Source organism: Panthera uncia, assembly GCF_023721935.1.
Source record: "Panthera uncia isolate 11264 chromosome D3 unlocalized genomic scaffold, Puncia_PCG_1.0 HiC_scaffold_8, whole genome shotgun sequence".
In the NCBI taxonomy this organism is placed as follows: Eukaryota; Metazoa; Chordata; class Mammalia; order Carnivora; family Felidae; genus Panthera; species Panthera uncia.
The window spans coordinates 39857506-39871210 of NW_026057586.1; the positions used below are offsets into that span (position 1 = coordinate 39857506).

Here is a 13705-nt window from a genome sequence, read left to right on the forward strand (position 1 = left end):
GAGGTCACGATCTCGCGGTCCGTGAGTTCGAGCCCCGCGTCGGGCTCTGGGCTGGTGGCTCGGAGCCTGGAGCCTGTTTCCGATTCTGTGTCTCCCTCTCTCTCTGCCCCTCCCCCGTTCATGCTCTGTCTCTCTCTGTCCCAAAAATAAATAAAAAACGTTGAAAAAAAAAATTTAAAAAAAAAAAAAAAAAAAAGGCAGAGAGGGAGGGAATGATATTGATTGCCCAGGTGGTGGGGGAAACGCTTGCAGAAGCAGAGTGGAGCGAGATTATGGAGGGACTTGAAAGCTAAGGCAGAGGAGCCTGAGTGGGGCTAGAAATTGAATGGCGATTACACGTTTATTTATTCTACAAGTGTGCATTGAACACTGAGGTTCTTGAGTGAGATGAAATCCATTCAGGCTGTTTTAAGATGAGCAAAGGGATACTACAAGGGCAAAAATGAAGATAGCCTTAACACCTGAAGCTATAATACTAGTATGCAGTGATGAGGATCAAAGCCAGAAGAGTAGCAGTGAATGCTGAGGGGAGAGGGATTGCAAGGGATGAAAGAGCAAGACCTAGGAGAAAAATGATAATAGAAAAAAGCTAAAAATGACTCCCAAGATTTCCACATTAACTGGTCAGCAGCCATGTTCAAATCTAAGACCTTTATAGGTTCCATCATGTTTACAGTAGTGGTGCCCCAGAAAATTTCTGAGAATTCTGAAGAAGCAACTGGCCAGTTAGATACAATGAAAAATGCAGTTTTCCTGTTTTCAAAACAATAGGGAGACCATTTGTCTGGTGTGAAATAGAATGATTTCAGTTTTGAATCCAGGTCTAGTTAAGTTCAAGGACAGTTTCAGAATTGAAACTAATGGTCTGACTACTTTGTGTTGTATAATCTTAGGTAGAGAAGTAAATAGAAACACCTACAGATAATTTATGGTGAAACTCATTATATTTTGGCTAATGATTTCTTTCTGTTCTTTGGCTTTAATCGCTATTCTCTGTGGTTTTATGTTTTGAGCCTTTGGGTTGATATTCCTTTTCCCCCAATTCTATTTCTACTCCCACCCTCCAAAAACATGATAATTTTAGGAACTAACGAGAAGCAATGTAGGAATTGGATTTTAGAACAGGAAAATGCTGTGTTGTATTTCAAGTTTGTGTTTTTGTTTTATTAATTATGCTCAAGATTAATGGAAATTTCAAAAATTGATAATACGAGAGAGAACAGAAAGTTCACAGAATATGAAATATAAACAACTTAATTATCATAAAAATGAGATCCACCTTTATAATAAGAAAAATGGAATTAAAATCCCAAGAAGGTACTATTTTTCATCTACCAAATTGGCAATGACGAAAAATTTGGCAATAAAGTCTCAGGAAAGGTATGAGGAACCACGTTATTGGTTAGAACTGTAAGTGAGCACAGTCTCTATGAAGGTTAGTTCTGCAGTATCTATCAGAAATAAAAATGCACTTACCTTTTGGCACAACTATTTGACACTTAGTTATTTTCTCACCAATGTACTTGCATTAAGCATGCAATATGACTTTGGCACAAGGATATTAACTTCAGTATCATTGGCTGCAAAAGATTGAAATAAATCTGAATATCCGTCAATAGGGGACTGGTTCAATTAGTTATGGCATTCGCACGTGGTAGAATATTGTGCAGCTCTTAGAATGAGACAGATTTTTGTGGAATGATGAAGTAACTGTACGGAATGCTACCATATGTTTTGAAAAAAGTGACATTGTGTGTATAGATAGATTGTGTCAAATACTGTCTCTGGATGATGGATGTACAAGAGAATAATAGCCCAGCTTCTGCAAAGAGATCTGAGAAATAGATCGGGAAGGAGACTTACTTTTCACCCTATATCTCTACCCTCTGGTGCTATGTGCATTTTTTGACAATTACATATATTAAGTAACCTGTAAAACTCTTCACCTTACTCAAGAAACGGGAAGCTAAATTATTCTCGAACGCTAACGATTTTGGTGAAGTGTTTAAGTAAATGACTTTTCATACATTGTTAGTGGAAGTAAACATTTACATAAAGTTTTTAAAGGGCATTATATTGGTTGGTGCAGTTCAAAATAATATACTACATATCATTTACCTGGCAGTCCTACTTTTTACATTTCAGTCCTATGGAAACTCCAGCCTGCATGCATATGTACAGATAAAAATACAAGAGTATTTGTACAGTTAAATCTTGAGTATAAGTGCAGATTCCTGACCAGGTTTATTTGCTTCCTGAAAAATGGCAACTGGTTTATTATTTCTATCACTGGAGGATTGTTCATTCCTTCATATTTGGAAATGGTCCATTGGTTTTTTTTGTTTGTTTGTTTTTTTGTTTGTTTTTTTTTAATTTTTAATGTTTATTTATTTTTGAGACAGAGAGAGAGCATGAACGGGGGAGGGTCAGAGAGAGGGAGACACAGAATCTGAAACAGGCTCCAGGCTCTGAGCTGTCAGCACAGAGCCTGACGCGGGGCTCGAACCCACGGACCGCGAGATCATGACCTGAGCCGAAGTCGGCCGCTTAACCGACTGAGCCACCCAGGCGCCCCGGCCCATTGGTTTTAAAGTTCAGGTATTTGAACCATTTAGATTGTGTTTCATTAGCACAACAGACCTATTGAAAGCAGTTAATGTTGCTGGCCTGTCTCTGAAAGAGGTAAGAGAAGTGAGAAGAATATATTCATTCATTCATTCATTCATTCATTCATTCACTGTTTAATAAGCACCTACTATATACCATGTGGGTTCGGTGCTAGGGATGCCACACTGAATCACATCGATACAGTCATGGCATCAACCTTCCAGGCTTCCGTTTTCGTAGCCATTTCTGCTCATTTTATCTATTCTAAGGTTGCTTTGATGTTCTGATGCCAATTTTGTTGCTTTTGTTTTCTGTTTTATCATTTTGCACCAGTTTATGCAACTTTTTCTGCTCCCAGAATGAGGGAAATGTTCTCTTGACTTATGGTCCCACAGATGGATACTAGAGAGGCCTCAGCTCTCATTCCATTTCTTTCTATTTACACACATAAAGTTGACCCCTGTGCCAAAGGGGTGGTGAACAGTAAAACCTTAGCTGTAAAAGAAGATTTACCACAGGGCATGCTCGTTGTCAGCAATTATGGAGACCCGAGAAGCACGAATCACAGGGAGCCCCGTCTTCACCAATGGCATAGAACTTCTTTCTCTCTGATCATTGATCATAACTTCCCTTCCAGTAACAAACATGACAGACCTGAATTTGACCACCTCTGACTCCCCGTTATCTCTGTGCATCTCAGCATTATTGCTTTCTCTTCTTTGTGTGTTTCCATTTTCATTTGCGACAACTGACCTTTTCCCTACAGGCAAAGGAGAATGTGTCGTAGTATAGCTTCTAGCATCCTACAGGTGCCTGAAACTTAGATGCCTCCGGGAGGACCTCTGGCCTCTTAGCTGTGCTTCACATCTCATCCTTTGAGATCAATCACGGTGATCATCTTGAAGGACACACCCACAGAAATGGATATTTTCTCGATGACAGTTCTTCTCAACATATTAATTTTGCAGTATAGTTTTAGAAGTGTATCGTGAAGGCAGTGCAGTTAGTCCCAGTCTTTGCATTTTCAATATTATCGTAAATTTATTTAAGCTATAATTGACGTGCATGTCACTGGTGTTGAATTTGTTCCTGCGAGTTTCAGCGCTCTGAGCCAGAATGCTTCTCACAATGGGGACGTTTTGAAATCACCAAAGCTGTTGAAAAACAACGCAGTATTCCTTCCTCTCCAAGCAAGACCCAAGTTTGACAGTAACATCTCAGAACAGATGTTTCGACAATCTCCAAATGTTTTTATTTGGTGGCACAAAGACTCTGTTATTCATGAAACGGTCTGTTAAAAAATTAGTTCCTTCGTGTGGGGGTTGTGGGAATATGTGCTATGTAAATCGATTTCACATTTTGGCAGGGAACTGGCTCTTCACTCTTTCGATGGTCTCCAGGCTTTGACTCTGACAAGCCACAGCAGTCACAGGGAATATAGTAATGCCAAGAGCTCAGCATCTTTCCCAGAGTACTTTAAAGCTGACTCATCTGCGAGCGTCATATTCTTTTGTAAAAGAATAGAAGCTAAGTAAAAATCCATAGCAAATTGGTCTTCTAAAATACAGTGAGAGAATGTAGCCACTCATGTTCTCCGGTCCTTTGGATTCTTCTAATAAATCCACCTCTGCAGCTTACCCTTCTTCGTGTTAGACTCCTATTGAAAGGAAGAACTGCCATCCTGAGATAAACAAGGGTCAGCTTGGGATGTGCCCCTCACAAGGCATCTTACGAGAGACCTCAGTGTAACTGTTTACGCGTGTTGGGATATGAGGACTGGTCGCTGTCATTCTAATATCCCGTCTTCTTGCCACTACCCTGATCCATACTTTCTACTCTTTCCAGCCGGACAGAGGTCAGCAAACCGTGTGGCCTGAAGTCCAAATCGGACCTGCTGCCTGTCTTTGTAAATTTAATTTGGTCGAAACGCAGCTGCTCCAGTTTATGTATTGTATATGGCTCCTTTCGGGATACATCACCAGACGGGAGTAGTGGCAACTGAGACCATTTAGCGCATGGGACCTAAAATCTTTACAGAACAAGTTTGGTAACCGCCCCCCCCCCCCAGTAAGAAGTCACTTATATACTGTGACCCATTGTTTAAAACTTTACATTAAGACATTTGGTATATTTAGATTTTGAAGGCATTTGTAGGGTGTAAGAAATGTAAACTAAAAAATATGGTTTTAGATCATTAAACGTATGACAGGAAAATGTTTAAAATAATAATATATGTATACAAAGAAACATAAGCTTGGGATGCCTGACTGGCTCAGTTGGAGGAGCCGTGGGTTCAAGTCCTACATTGGGTTCAAGATTACTTACATAAATAAAACTTAAAAAAAAAGAAACATATAAACTAAAATCTTTCAAGATAACCTGAAGGAACTATATGGAAAGAAGGAAAGGGAAGTTAACTGTTGGATGGCCAACAAACGTTAAAGAATGGATGAAAAGAGTCTATTTTTCTGATGTACAGTATGTTCAAATGTTAAAACACTTGGTGATATTTTTAATTTTTACAAAATTTTTTTAATGTGTATTTATTTTTTGGAAGAGAGAATGACAGAGCTTGAGGGGGGGGAGGAACAGAGAGAGAGGGAGACACAGAATCTGAAGCAGGCTCCAGGCTCCGAGCTGTCAGCACAAAGCCCAGTGTGGGGCTCGAGCTCACGAGATGTGAGATCATGACCTGAGCTGCAGTCGGATACTGAACTGACTGAGCCACCCAGGTGCCCCAACATTTGGTCATATTTAGCTGCTACTTTATTTTTATTTTTCCTTTCATCTGTGTATGTTAATTGGTCTCAGAATACTTTCTTGTAAGTGCCCCCACGTATGTGCATGTGATTCTGAGGTCTTTCTGTTCAACAGAGGTGACAAACACAGGTGAGACTACAAATTGAGAATTTACTCAGCTTGATATTGATGCAACGGCCATACCAATTATGATTATTCATTTGGACCATAAGCCACAATATGTCTGAGGCTGCTAAAATAATGTAAGATCACAAACACAATAGAAAAATAACTAAAGAATTGCTTGAAGGACAAGCCCCCAAATTGGGAGAGAAGCAAATGGTGTTAAAGGGATAGAGGTAGTTATATCTGGAATCCCAGGCTCTGTTATATGAAACAGAATATCAGCAATCATGACAACAGGGCAAGGAAAACCAAATGTAAGAGTTCTAAGGCTCAGGGTGCCTGGGTGGTTCAGTTAGTTGAGCATCTGACTCTTGATTTTGGCTCAGGTCATGATCTCACGGCTGACAGTTCAGAGCCTGCTTGGGATTCTCTGTCTCCCCCTCCCTCTGCCCCTACCACATGTGCATGCACTCTCTTTCTCTAAAATATAAGTAAAAAAACAGAACTTTTTTAAAGTTCTAATGCTTTCATTTCATGAGTGGAAACCTCCTATCTTGCCAGGAATTACTTTTTTTTTTTCCCTCTGAGAGTACTCTGTCACCTGATAAAGGACTTGAACAGTATCTGCAATCACAGTTTTGTTCTGTTTTGGGGGGGAGGGGGGGAGGCAGAGGGGAAGGGAGAGAGAGAATCTTAAGCAGGTTCCACAGAAGCTCAGTGTGGAGCCCGTCTCACGCCTTGATCTCACAACCCCTGAGGTCATGACCTGAGCGGAAATTAAGAGTCAGACGCTTAACTGACGGTGCCACCCAGGCGCCACTGAAATCGGAGTTTTAAAGGAATGCAGAGATGTTCTGGACCTGCACCATCGGGTACAGCCACTACTAGCCACATGGGGTGCTTGCAGTGTGGCTGCTATGAACTGAGGTGTGCCACAGTGTAAAACATACTCAGCATTTTAAAGATGTAATGAAAATAAAAGTAATAATAATAAAAGTAAAAATAATGGTAAAGGCTTAATGCCAAAAAAGAATGGTAAACATCTCACTGTGCTTTCCTGAGCTTAGACATGTTGAATTTGGTGCTATTAGACTTGCAAATATAAATATCCGATAGACCCTTAGATATATGTCTTTAGAAGTTAAAAGAAATTTAGACTCCATCAAATATGTTTTTTATACATTTATGCAGCCATTGGCACAAGAAAAATTCAAATACTTCAGTGATCTCCAAAGAAATGGCACATTACAGGCAAGAGATGCTTTTTGATGCCTACTGACTTATCTAACTTAAAGAATACTCACTGTGGAGTGCCTGGGTAGCTCCGTCGGTTGAGCATCTGGCAAGGTCATGATCTTGCGGTTTGTGGGTTGGAACCCCGCATCCAGCTCTGTGGTAGCAGCGAGAGCCTGCTTGGGATTCTTTCTCTCCCGCTCTCTCTCTCTGCGCCCCCGCCCCCACATGTGCGCTCTCTCTCTTTCTCTCTCTCTCAAAAACAAATAAACTTAAAAATATATATATACACACGTATATATACACACGTATATATATATATACGTGTATATATACGTATATATATACGTGTGTATATATACGTGTGTATATATATATGTGTGTGTATATACATACACACACACACAAAAAAGAATACTCAAGGTTGGCAAGATTGTGGTCCAACTGGGATGTCCATGGAAGAAATCTAAATTGGCTACTCATAGAGATATAAATTGGTTTAGGGATTTTGGAAGGCTAGATAGCCAGGTATTTTAAGCACAAAGAATTGTGTGATACTCTTTGATTTAATAATCCTGCTCTAGAAAATTCATCCCACAAAAGTGAGCCAAAAAGAGAAAAGAAAAGCTCTGTGCATCTTGAGAACAGGAAAGGGACCTGAGAGCTGCTAACTGGTTACTTGTGCTGAGTGCTTAAAATCATCTCCGTTAATCCTCGCTACAGCCCTTTGCAGTGTCCACACTTTATGGGTGAGGAAACAAAGCGCAGACAGATTAGTAATTTGTTAGTACTCTCTAAAACTTGTAAGTGGCAGAGTTTGCACTTAAGTCAGTCCTAGCCTAACTCAGACTAAGAACAGAAAAATAGTTAAATCCACTATGAAATGCTGTGCAAACATTATAAATGTATCGTGTAGGGAAATGTCAGAAAATATAGGAAGGAACAGAGATTATATTGGAGATACTTCATAATCATTAAGAATTTGTACAAGGAGGGTCGCCTGGGTGGCTCGGTCGATTAAGCGTCTGACTCTTTATTTGGGCTCAGGTCATGATCTCATAATTGTGAGATCCCATCTTGAGTTGGGCTCCAAGTTGGGCATGGAGCCTGCTTAAGATTCTGTCTTAAAAAAAAATTTTTTTTTCAAAGACTACATAGAACTGAGACAAACAAAATTGTTGCTTTTTTGTGGAGGCAGAATTTATTTAAATAAGTGGTATTGATATTCCTATAATTTTTAAAATTCTGTTGTTTTTATGAATGTAATCTAACGTATGTATAATATATAATCGAACATACTTCAGTGTATAATCTAACATATTTTGACTATATTTTCAAATATTTATTCATATCCTTACATATTTTTTTTTCAATTTTTTTAATGTTTATTCTTGAGAGAGAGAGAAGGAGAGAGAGCATGATGGAGGAGGGGTAGAGCAAGAGAGGGAGACAGAATCTAAAGCAGGCTCCAGGCTCCATGCTGTCAGCACAGAGCCCAATGTGGGGCTCGAACTCAAAAACCGCAAGATCATGACTTGAGCCAAAGTCAGACGCTTAACAGACTGAGTCACCCAGGTGCCCCTACCCTTACATATTTCTAAAAGGTATATGAGCTGTTACATTATAACTAAGTGCATTCTCTACATTGTCAACATCACCTACCCCTTAACTCCTGAAAACTCCCCCTTCAAGGTCCATCACCAGCAAAATCCCTATGTCCTTAAAGTTTTCTCTGAAATTACTTGTATCTTGTTAAACCCTAACCTGGGTGTGCCCTGAAAACTCCACTTCCCTGAAGTCTTCTCGGGTGGCAGCTCTATTTTTTGCCCCAAAGTTGAGAGGATGTGAGTGTTTTCTGTGTTCTTTGGGGCTCCCTTGACCATTCTAATTCCCCCTCCCTAGAAACCCTCAGCTTTAATCTCTTGTCCTCAGACTGTCTCATCCACTACCCCAACAGTGTTACAGTTCTCTACCATGCCCAGAATCCCTCCCTCATTTGTCCGTAACTTTCACTCCTGGCTCACTGCCATTCTCTCCAGCATTACTTCTGTCTTCGTTCTTGGGATTTCAGTGCATACATATACGATCCTGCTAATACCCCTGGCCTCTCAGTTTCTCTAGCTTCTCACCACCTCAACCGTTAACCTCCCATGGTTGCCCTCTAGACTGTGTCATCACCAACAGCTGCATGCTTCCATTTTCTCATAGTGCATGCCTTCCACTCTGACTACTCCTCTGCCTGGCCCTTGAGCTCACTCCATCCAGGATTTGGAAATCGACTCCATCAGAACCCACTAGCCATTGATTCTGCTACTTTCCACCCTCGTTCCTCCCTCCCAAGATGTTGGGTCCAGCTCAAGTTCCACGGACTGATATTATGTTCACTCCCTTGCATACATCTTGGCTCCTGTGCCCCTCTTTTGTGTTTCATACTCACTTGGCAGTTTTACAGTCCCGGCTGAATCCCAAGTCTCTGCCCACTTTGGACCAGCCCCTGTTTTTGCACACTGTCAGCAGAAAAACGTACAACTGTCCTGTTGTTTGGTTTCACTTTTAGTTCGTGACCATGAACCTCGAGTGGGAACTTATGGCTGTCCAACAGTCATGGTGGGTCATTCACTCTCAGTGGACTTTACTACAGTCTTCCCCTCCTTCCTGAGCCCTCCCACACCTCCTCTCTCAATCTCAATCTTATTCTCAGCTGATGCCTTCCTTCTGACTTTTCCTGGAAATATGGAAGCAATAAAAAAGAGCTACCAGCTCCCACTGAGCTCTCACAGGTGAGCTCCTGCTGAGGCCCAGCCCCTCCACTCCTATACCCAGGGACATGCTCCAGTAATCCCTTCCTCATCTGCTTGTCCCTCCGTTGGTCATTCCCATCAGCATCCATCATACAAAGAAAAAAAAAAGCAACACTCCCTTGATCCCATTCCACGTGCTCCCTTTAACTAGCACTCCCATGTCTTTTCTCCCGTTCATTGCAAAACTCCCCAAACATCACCTGCCGTCCATCCCTGTTATTCGCACTTCTCCCTTCTCTTAAATCCACCTCAGTCAGGCTTCCGCCCAACTATTCCACTGCTCCTGTCAAAGTCCCCAGTTAAATACAAGTTGCGAAAGCCGACCGTTGCTAGCCCTCATTCCAGAGTCCTCTCTGAGCGGCATGTGACATCGCTCTCGCTCTTGAAGTGCTCAAGTCGTGGCTTCTAGAATGCACCCCTTCTGGATCTGCCTCTTACTCCCCCAGCCAGTCCTTCTTACTCTCCTGGGACTCAAACCTTAGATGTCTTCTCTGTCTAAAGCCTGTGCTCTTCGTCATCAAAGTGCCATGGCTTTAAAGATCAGTGTGCTGATGCCTCCTGGGTTTCCAGCCAGACCTCCCTCTGAGCTCCACACTTACATGATCATCTATGAACTTCTGGGATATCTCTGTATGTCTGATAGACATCCCAGAATGAACTCCCCTACCCCTCCAACCCGGCTTCCTTCAGCTGCTCAGGCCAAATTTGTAACACTTTCCCGCCATTTCCAACCCCCTGCCATCTCACACCTGGATTATTGCAGGAGCCTCCTAACTGCTGTCTCAGCCTCTACACCTTGCACTTCTACAGTGTTCTCAAAACAGCAGCCAGAGTGGTCCTTCTGCACATTGGATAGATCACCTCTTCGTGCACACCCCCTGGCGGCTCTCCATCCCACTCAGATAAAGAGCTACAAGTCTTCAAAGCTGTACACAATCTGGCCACCTGTTCTTTCTCTGACTCTCTCTCTCTCGTCCCTCTAACCTGTTATTCACTCCGCTCCAGCCACACTGGCAGCATGCCAAGCGGGCAGCCACCCATCCGTCCACAGGTCTTTGAGTAAGCTACGGTTAGAATTCTGAGAACACACCTCCCAGTGACGTCAAAGGTCACCTCCTCAGCCATACCTACGCTGGCCACCCTGCACTCTCTGTCCCCCTCACCCAGCCCTATTTTTAATAACGCTTCTCACCTCCTGACCTATTACATACCCTAGTCATTTTTCGTGTTCATCATTGTCTTCTGCCACAGTGTAAGATTTAGCACAGAGATTTTCATCTGGTCTCTTCATTGACTTCTGTCTAGCATCTAGAGTGATGCCTCCACCGTAGATGCTACCAAAAAAAAAAAAATGTCTTGAGAGTATGAATGAAAGTTTCCCTGTTTCTGCCCGGTGTCCTGTAGACACACGCTGAGAGATCTGCCTCATTATAGCTTTTAATTCCTTTTCAAGTTTCTCAAGTGTTGTAGTGTAAACAGCGTTCAGAAAATGAGTGCTAAGAACACTATGTCTTTGGCTTGGTTTATTCTAAACTGAAAACAACTCCTAGAATGAAGCAGAAGTATCATAAATATTGAAAGTATATGAACAATAATAGATCCTTGACATTTTGGGGAATATGTTCAAAGTTCTTCACAATCCCCCCAAAGTACAGATACCACAATGGTATATCCTACTGTCATGAACTTTATGCGGAACAGTAAAAAAGAGAGAAGGAAGCCACATGTTGCTGTAGATGGAACTGGCTCCTCTCCAGGCCCACTCACCCCCTGGCCCAGCCTTGCCCTGCTCAGGCTTCACACTTGTGCTGCAGAAACACCACAAATTACAGCGGCTCATGCGCCCTCAGCATCGCCCACATATTGCTGAAACCAAGGATATGAATTCTGTGGGAGCCAAAGGTCCGCTATATTATTTTGTCCTACTTGCAAAAATTTGAAATACTACTTTAAACAAATTAGTTGCCCTGGGGCGTTCGGCCTTTCTTTTAGAACATAGCATGTGTGGGTGTTAATTACAACTAAATGACAAGGGGATTATTATCAAAAACAAAATGAGCAATCGTTTGTAACAGAGTAAGTTTTCACTTTGAGATCAAATTACAAATAAGCATCCATTCAGTTTGATTTTGGTCATCTGGTAATAAACTCTTGATGTGAACAAAAAGATGCAAAGGAGAAAACATATGTGTTTGTACTCATTTTTAAGCTGACTTTTCAATATAGATTCCAGTTCAAGAAAACCTTCTGCCGTGGTAACTTTTTCCCTTCATGATAGTGATCAGAAGCCTTCGTCAAAGAAGAGTGGGAGTAAAGAAAGGGGATGCTGTCGCCACGGTGACAGCTGTCCAGCGTAAACATCTCACATCTCTTCCGTTTATCGTGTATTTTAGGGCAATTCAAGCTGCTGGAACAAGACCGGGATATAAAGGAGCCAGTGCAATATTTCAACAGTGTGGAGGAGGTGGCTAAAGCATTTCCTGAACGCGTGTACGTCATGGAGGAAATAACATTCAACGTGAAGGTAGTTCTAGAAGAACCGAATATTTATCCTCCCTGAAATAAGTTAACTTTCAGGTCACTATGTACACAGTGAGTTCCCCCTGTGCTTCATAGGAGAGTTCCATCTGATGGATTCGTGTCAGTGGCCCAAACTGGTCTTTTTAAGAACTGCATGTGCTGTAGATGACCTAACTCTCCAACAGGTTACTGTGTTAACATTATCTTTTGCTAGAACAACTGTCGAGGCAGATCAAAAGATTTTTTTTTTAATTTGGGCTTTATTCTCTAATATGTAACAGTTGTTTGGCCAGCTCTTCTGTAAGGCTGGATGCTCCACTTGTGGGAGCAAGCAAAAGGCATATGACAACACTAATACTGAGCACTTACTTAAAGAAAAAGGGAGAATCTTCCGGACTGTGCCCTGACATCAGCTTCTATTCATTCCATTATTTGTAGTCTATCTATATCAGTACACAGAGGGAAAATTGATATATAGAATATTGCCCTGTATGTATTTGTTGATGTTTGGTCATCAGAGAAAAGCTAAATTGTGTTTATTGTGCTGTATTTGTTTTGCATTCTTAATGGGACAGTTCTGTCCCCTGGTGCATAATGAGCGAGCTCCTTTGACTAGACTTGCTGTTGAAGAGGGACTAACCAGAGAATCCCTGTCACCAAGGCCCAACCTTATTGCCTGTAAATCCATTGTGTTTTCTTCAAAAACACACACGTTTGCTACAGCATTCTAGAAAGTGTTCACATTGAAAGCATTAACCTCTCTTCATTCAGCAGGAAGTCCAACTAAGTCATGTTCGGTAAACATTTCAATATTTTGGGGGCAAGATGCCCGTTTGTTAGAAATCCGCTCTATGTGAAAAACAGACTGCAGGGTATCTTAGTCCAAGAATGCAACAGTGTCTTTGTGGGTGACTCACTCTACCCACACTCCTCAGGAAAGGGGGGAAATGTCTAAGACAGCCTCCTCCCAGGAACAGTGGCCCTGCCCATTTGGTCAGCTAAGCCAAGTCATTCTTCCAATTCTAAAATAGAGCTGCTACTCCACTTTCTTTGGTTTTATTATTAAAATGGGTAGATTTTGTGTCCTGTTAAATTCCTAACTAGCTAAATTATGCTTGTATTCAAAAATATTTATAACTTTTAAGTCCTTGAGTAGCTCAGTCGATGAGTCTTGAACTTACACCGAAGATTTATGAGAACATGCTCAGTTTGTTTTTTTTTTTTGTTTTAATTTATTTTTGGGACAGAGAGAGACAGAGCATGAACGGGGGAGGGGCAGAGAGAGAGGGAGACACAGAATCGGAAGCAGGCTCCAGGCTCTGAGCCATCAGCCCAGAGCCTGACGCGGGGCTCGAACTCACGGACCGCGAGATCGTGACCTGGCTGAAGTCGGACGCTTAACCGACTGCGCCACCCAGGCGCCCCGAACATGCTCAGTTTTAAACATACCAAGATTCATTGGTCAGGAGTTACTCAAATCCGATTTGATTCTTGTCTCAATAAGATTTAAACCTTTCCTTAAAACTTATATCTAAAATTACCTAAATTGGAAAAAAAAAAAATATTTAGAAAGGAAAGTTAATACTTTTAAACTCTTTTCTTAAAGCAATGCATTTGCTGATAAATCATGAGAAATCAAGCATAAAAATGTGTTAAGACTTTTTAAAGATTTTGTCAAG

The 13705-nt window shown here is 41.6% G+C and overlaps 1 protein-coding gene across 5 annotated transcripts in view; it reads left to right on the forward strand.

The window, feature by feature from the left end:
• GAREM1 (GRB2 associated regulator of MAPK1 subtype 1) overlaps positions 1 to 13705 on the forward strand; it is a 200046-nt gene that overhangs the window by 148351 nt on the left and 37990 nt on the right. For all 5 annotated transcript variants that reach the window (XM_049619530.1, XM_049619531.1, XM_049619532.1 and 2 more), the window contains one exon: positions 11900 to 12030. In XM_049619530.1, coding sequence (XP_049475487.1) covers positions 11900 to 12030 — 131 coding nt within the window. The remainder of the gene's footprint in view (positions 1 to 11899; positions 12031 to 13705) is intronic.